The sequence below is a fragment of the Palaemon carinicauda genome, chromosome 4 (assembly GCF_036898095.1).
Source record: "Palaemon carinicauda isolate YSFRI2023 chromosome 4, ASM3689809v2, whole genome shotgun sequence".
NCBI classification, from domain to species: domain Eukaryota; kingdom Metazoa; phylum Arthropoda; class Malacostraca; order Decapoda; family Palaemonidae; genus Palaemon; species Palaemon carinicauda.
In genome coordinates this window covers 8,353,998-8,361,234 of record NC_090728.1, presented here as the reverse complement: position 1 = coordinate 8,361,234, position 7,237 = coordinate 8,353,998, and the positions used below count along the sequence as shown (strand labels likewise).

General features: G+C 48.8%; 1 protein-coding gene across 1 annotated transcript in view; it reads left to right on the top strand.

Annotated features, from left to right (window-relative positions):
- The first annotated feature begins 2,585 nt into the window (after positions 1-2,585).
- Positions 2,586-7,237, top strand: part of LOC137639269 (uncharacterized) — a 36,708-nt gene continuing 32,056 nt past the window's right edge. Inside the window, exons 1-6 of the mRNA XM_068371553.1 lie at positions 2,586-2,926; positions 3,023-3,712; positions 4,031-4,495; positions 4,780-4,938; positions 5,074-5,889; positions 6,069-6,181. Coding sequence (XP_068227654.1) covers positions 2,586-2,926; positions 3,023-3,712; positions 4,031-4,495; positions 4,780-4,938; positions 5,074-5,889; positions 6,069-6,181 — 2,584 coding nt within the window. The remainder of the gene's footprint in view (positions 2,927-3,022; positions 3,713-4,030; positions 4,496-4,779; positions 4,939-5,073; positions 5,890-6,068; positions 6,182-7,237) is intronic.

Here is a 7,237-nt window from a genome sequence, read left to right as displayed (position 1 = left end):
AAAGGAGGTCCCCTAAGATGCCATCCATGAGACGTTGAAATGTTTCCCCAGCATTACGAAGGCCAAAACAGGAGTAATTGTAGGTATATGTACCAAACGGAGTGGTGATGGCAGTCTTGGGGATGGCATCTGGGTTCATAGGCACCTGATAATACCCCTTCAGGACATCGAGCGTAGAGAAAACCTTTGCTTTGTGCAGGTAGGAGGTCACGTCGGCAATGTTTGGGAGGGGGTAGTGATCCGGTTCTGTTTGCATGTTCAGGCGCCTGTAATCCCCGCACGGACGGAGGGAGCCGTCTTTCTTCAGAACGATGTGTAAGGGGGACGACCATGGGCTGGAGGCCTTTTGGCAAAGGCCCATGTCCTCCATTTCGGCGAACGTCTGTTTGGCGGCTGCCAATTGTTCTGGTGCCAGACGTCAGAATTTTGCGAAGACTGCGGGTCCTGTCGTCTTGATGTGGTGATAAATACCGTGCTTGGCAGGAACCGTGGGCGTTTGGCAAAGTTCTGGATGGAAAACTTACGGGTACGACGTGAGGAGGTGGGCGTAGGCATCCGTGGGTGCGCCGATGTGGAGAGCGAGGTTAGAGGGGGCGGGTTGAAGAGGTGTCGACAAGCACGAGTCTGCGTTGACCAATCGTCGGTGGGCGACATCGACCAGAAGGTGGAAATGAGAAAGGAAATCCGCACCGAGGATTGGCAATGTGACGTCAGCAACGAGAAACTTCCAATTGAATTTACCGTTTCCGAACGATAATGTGAGGTTCTCGTAACCGTAGGTGTGTTTTGTAGGTACATGAAAAGACACATTTCACATGTACCAGTATTGTCATGATTATTTTTATTGTATGTATCATTTACTGCATGATCATGATTACCATTATTGTACGTACTATTAACTGTATTATGTACTTTCAACCATTATTTCAGATGTTGCATATCATCATATTAATTCCTGTAATGTTATTGATATGATATGGCAATATTAAGTCAGCATTGGCAACACTTATCTGTTGTGTTGCCATGATGCAGTCTGTTCGTCTTCGTCCCCTTAGCTGATAAGTTATCTTTCCTCGTGTCCCACGTATCCTTTGTATTTACTCTAATAGACATTGAGAACCTACTTTTTAAGTTGTATTCTTGCCCCACCAATTAAGGTTAAGGAAGTTAGCAACACGTACATGGCGCAGTGAACTTACAGTGTCGTATTATGAGAACTTTTTTTAAGACGTGGACAACGGGAACCGGCCGACGCCAATAATGGACTCTCAGTTCAAATGTGAATTCGTTGTAATTCAATTTACTCATATTTCATATGCAGTGTAGTGATGCAAGTTAACAGTGAAGTGTTGTGCAGTGCATTGTGCTTTTATAGTGCTCTCTTTTTTACGTCCCAGTGTTTTTGCTGTGCTATTTCAAGAAGCAAGCAAATAGTCTGTTGGGACTCTGTCGGAGCATGCGTGACCACATCCAGTCTCATTCATAGTCACGGGGTGACTGCCTGAGGCAGAGTTGCTTGCTGCTCCCCTCAACTCGGAGTCGCTGGCGGACGTATTCATGCACATGCGCACACACTTGCTTGCCTGAAACTTTTCTTATTATTAGTGTTTTAAAACAGTTCGTGTTGTTTTTTATAACTTTGTTGGAACTGTATTTTTACCCACTGCACATAGAAAGTAATAATGGCCTCGAATGATATACTTGCTGAACAGTTAGAAGAGCCCACAGAAGAGGCACCATTCAGCGATGTGGTTGCCCACAGTGTCGATGCCGCCCACGCCCACAGTGTTGGGGGAGTGTTGGGGAGAGCTGCCTCTCCCTCCCCACCACTCTTGAGTCCCCACTACTACCCCCCGTCTGCCTCTCAAGCTACCGGGACTGATTTCCTCGCTTTAATTAGTTTTTTAGAGGAATCTCGCTTGTATGAGAATGAAAGAAGAAGAAGGGAAGACGAAGCAAGAAGACAAGAAAGACAACGTGAAGAAGAAAGAAGAAGGGAACAAGAAGCAATTTGCCTAAGAGAGGATGATCTTAGAAGAGAAGAATAAAATGCAAGATTTACAGCTCTCATTCAAACTCTTGCCCCGATCATCCATTCTCATCCAGGCAACCATACGCCTGGCACAGAGGTGAATTCTAACTCTAATCAACCTGCCCTTCCACCTCCACAGAAGGCAACAGCCCAAACGCCACCTCCACTGAAGGCAGATGCAACCTTCCAAATGTTCAGGGAATGGAGACGCCGGTGGGATGACTATGCTGTTATGGTGGATCTTTCTAAGCTTCCCCGTGAAAAACAAATGATCCAGATGAGGATGTGTTTAACCCTTGAAACACAGCGTGTTTTAGAACACACACTGCAGATTTCTCCCTCTACAGATAAGTCTGTAGACGAAGTCCTGGATACTCTACAGTTGCATATAAAGGAACTAAGGAATGAAGTCCTTCGCCGAAGAGAGTTGCTCAGCTGTAAGCAAATGGAAGGAGAATCTTTTGCTGATTTCTACGTGAGACTTCGACGCATCGCAGAAGAAGTTGATTTGTGCCCAGGTAATGCCGCTGCATGTGAAGAGACCCAACTGAAAATGATTATCTTGATGGGCATTCGAGATGCAGAGTTGGTTCAGAAGTTGATTGCCTTGGACGCCAACTCCCCTCTTCAAGATTTCGTCACAGCCTGTCGATCGTATGAAGCAGCTAAAACTGCAACTTCTGCCATATGTGGGCCACCCAGCCAGGTGTGTGCCGTTTCAGCCTACAGGAGAAGCAAGAAATCAAGCGGGAAGCCTCCACCTTCGCCGAAGTCCTCTAAGCCTGCCGTTTTATGCCAGTATTGTGCCCGTCAGCACGAACCTGATAAATGCCCTGCTGCCAACAGTACCTGCAAAAACTGTGACCATGTTGGCCATTGGTCCAGGACGTTGAAGTGTCCTGCCAGCAAAGTCCAGTGCCGTCATTGTCACCGTATTGGACACTTCGATAAATGCTGCATGGATAACAAGAAAAATGGTCATCGCGACAGATCTTCAAGCAACAGTGGTGCCTCTGCAGTCTCCAACAAGCAACAAGATTCACGGACCAGCTGTCGTCGCTTAGGATCACCTTCCACCATCTCCAAGACGCCCAAACCTATCTGTGTCCTCTTGTCCTCTGGCGATGTTAACTCTCGCATCAAGATGTTACCTGACACAGGTGCCGACGTCACTGTTATAGGACAGCAACACCTGGACACCATGGGTATCTCCAAGAGCAGCTTGCAACCACCTCCGCCAAATGTGACGTTCACGGCGGATGGATCTCCGATGTCACCTGCTCTGGGTATATTACAAGCTACCCTTACCTTAGGCAAGCGATCATGTCTTGCCAGGATTCAGGTTCACGAAAATGTGGAAGTTTCACTCTTATCCTATGGCCATTATCAAGAACTGTCCATAATAACTCCAGACTTTCCCAAACCAATTTTAGAAGTCAAACATGTCAATAGATGCAAGGAGCTGCCCATTTCGGCAACTACGTCACCCTCAGCAGCCAAGGAATACTTTCTTCGGGAATTTAAAGATGTGTTGGTCTCGAAAGAAGATTTGAGGACAGCTCCTCTCAAGCCCATGGCTGGTCCTCTCATGAGAATCTACCTAAAGGATGGTGCAGTGCCTTTTGCCATCCACACCCCAAGACAGATTCCATTTGCTTTCAAGGACCAAGTCAAAGAAGAGCTTGATTCTATGGTGGCCCAAGGGATAATCAAACCAGCTGGTGATGACCCTTCAGTTTGGTGCCACCCTCTTGTCGTCGTCGCCAAGAATGGAACAGGCGTACGTATCACCGTCGATCTAACAAAGCTGAACAGCCAAGTTTCTCGTCCAGCCCACCCTTCACCCACACCCTACACGGCTATTCGTAGTGTGGACCGGAAGTCTCGTTTCTTCACCACAGCTGATGCTCTTTACGGGTACTGGCAGATGGAACTGGCTGAAGAGGATCGTCACTTAACCACCTTTATTACGCCATATGGTCGGTTCATACATTGCAGAGGACCGATGGGCTTCGCAGCTACTGGAAATGCCTTCTGCCTGCGAGGTGATATGGCCCTTCAAGGTTTCCAAAACTGTGTTAAGGTGATAGATGACCTCCTTCTCTACGACGAAGACTACGTTACCCACCTTCAACGTATCCACGAAGTGCTCACCCGGTGCCGCAAGTTCGGGATCACACTCAACAAGGACAAATTTGTGGTCGCTGCCCCATCTGTGAACTTCTGCGGATACACGCTCTCAGGAGACGGCATCTCGGTTGACCACCAGAAAGTCAGTGCGATCAAGGATTTTCCGACCCCTGCTAGCCTGACGGACCTCAGATCGTTCATGGGATTGGTCAACCAGTTAGCAGAGTTTACGCCTGACATCTCCGTTGCAGCCCAACCTCTACGCCCCCTGATGAGTCCCAAGAGAACATTTGTCTGGACTTCTGACCATGATGAGGCCTTTCAACGCATCAAGTTAGCCCTCACCAGTCCACCAGTTCTCGCCCTCTTTGACCCAGACCTACCCGTCGTTCTTCAGACGGACGCTTCACGCTATACCTAGCTGGCCTACAGCACTTTTCTCTGATGACGGATCACCGACCCCTCATCCCTATTCTGAACAGTTATACACTGGATGCCATCGAGAACTCTCGTCTCCAGCGCCTCAAGGAGAAGATCTCGCCCTACATCTTTACAGCTGAGTGGCGTGCTGGGAAGTTGCTCTGTGTTCCAGACGCATTGTCTCGAGCCCCAGTCAGCCACCCCACACAGGAGGACGAAATCTCAGATGCTTCTTCTGCTGCTCATCTTCGGACTGTCATAGCCATGAATACAGTTACTCTTTCGGACGAGTCTTCAGCTCAGGATGCCGACCGGATACTTCAGGATCTTAGTGACGCAGCGAGAACAGATCCTTCGTATACGCGTCTACTCAATTGTGTCACATCAGGATTCCCTCGCAACAGATATGACTTGCACAATTCTTTACTCCCATATTGGAAACTACGTGCAGATCTCTACGCCGATGGTGACCTCGTCCTGTATGGAGCAAGAGTTGTAGTTCCTGCCGCCCTTCGTCGCCGCACCTTGTCCCACTTGCATGACAGCCACAGGGGTGTGGAAGCAACCAAGCGCAGAGCAAGGCAGTCAGTTTTCTGGCCCGGCATCGATTCTGACATCGCCAATACAGTCGGAGCTTGTGAGGCATGTCAGACATTGCAGCCATCTCAGCAGCAGGAACCTCTACTGAATGACGACAATCCAACAAGACCCTTTGAGTCTGTTTCAGCTGACTTCTTTGTTGTTGCAGGAAAGTCTTTCTTAGTCGTTGTCGATCGCTTATCAGGATGGCCTGTTGTCGTCCCCTGCAAAGGCGATACTACCGCATCTAATACCATCAGGATCTTCTGCCGCTACTTCCGTGAAGTTGGTGTTCCTCTTCGCCTTAGGACAGATGGAGGGCCGCAATTCACCAGCGCAGAGTTCAAGGATTTCATGAAGAGATGGGGAGTTCGACACATGGTAACCTCACCCCACTACCCACAATCGAATGGTCATGCCGAGGCTGCTGTGAAGTCAATTAAGCACCTCATACTGAAAACAGCCCCGTCTGGCAACATCGATAATGAAGATTTTGACTGTGTATTGCTGGAACTCAGGAATACTCCTAACTTTACAGGATGCTCCCCTGCCCAGATCCTGTATGGCCGTCCTCTCAGGTCATGTATTCCTGCCCATCCAAATGCATTCTCCAAGGAGTGGCAGGTCAAGTCTGAAGACTGTGACCGCCGTGCTGCCGCCAGCTACGAGCAGGTAAAGACCCAGTATGACCAGCATGCCCACTCCCTGCCCAAGTTGAGCGTCGGACAGCAAGTTCGGATTCAAGACCCGACCTCTCATCGTTGGGACAAAGTTGGCATCGTCATGGGCCATGGAAAGTCAAGAGACTATCAAATTCGTCTCCCTAGTGGTCGTGTGTGGTGGCGTAATCGCCGATTTCTTCGTCCAGTGCCACCCACTATTAGTGACCCCACTCTCCCTGTCCCAGTGGCCCCTTGCCAGGACCTAGAAAGAGAGTCCTTAGTCACCATTCCTCCTGTGAATCCACGTCGTCCCCAAAGACTCATAGAAAAGGAGTCCGCTCGAGAATGCACTACGAGCGTGAGGGGGAGGGAGGTGTAGGTACATGAAAAGACACATTTCGCATGTACCAGTATTGTCATGATTACCATTATTGTACGTACTATTAACTGTATTATGTACTTTCAACCATTATTTCAGATGTTGCATATCATCAGATTAATTCCTGTAATGTTATTGATATGATATGGCAACATTAAGTCAGCATTGGCAACACTTATCTGTTGTGTTGCCATGATGCAGTCTGTTCGTCTTCGTCCCCTTAGCTGATAAGTTATCTTTCCTCGTGTCCCACGTATCTTTTGTATTTACTCTAATAGACATTGAGAACCTACTTTTTAAGTTGTATCCTTGCCCCACCAATTAAGGTTAAGGAAGTTAGTAACACGTACAGGTTTTGCAGATCGGTTGGCAGCTACTAAGTGGACGTCGGCAGATGTAGACAGACTACGTCGTGCCTTGAAGAGTTGCCTTGGCAAAAGAGAACGACAAGCACCCGTGTCTACCAAAAATCGCACGCCTGTTCCTGCATCCTGTAAAAAGAAAAGATTAGAAACACGGGAGGCCACCGCCAAGAGCGATGGCCTACTTACACGTTTCTGAATCTGAAGTGGTAGTAGCAAAACTGCGGCGGATGGGAGATAGTAAGTGGCTGTAGAAGTCGTTCGCTGGGGCGTGAGCGATTGGTGGGTGGTGGGCTGCTTTGTCGCTGCTTCGGCACGTCACGGGGTAGGCGTGTATGTCCTACGGCATTCATGTCAGCTTCAGTTGACGTTGAATAGGCATCCTCTTCGTCAGGGGTGGAGGCGTTGATGGAGGTCTTGAAGTGGCTGTCCATAAGGGCATCAACTTTGGTCATCAAGTCCTTTATGGGTAAACTATCGACATCGGGTATGGCAGCACGTATAGGTCCGGGTAAACGGCATATCCAAAGGGCATGAAGTAGGTTCACCTCACGAGGGGAGCCGTCTGCGGCAGGTTGAAGGCGAGCGATACTGGTCTTTTCCCTGAGGGCAAGCGAAGCCCTTTGGTCCCCCAACGGTTGTTGCGAGAGCTGAAAAAGCTTTGCTATACGGG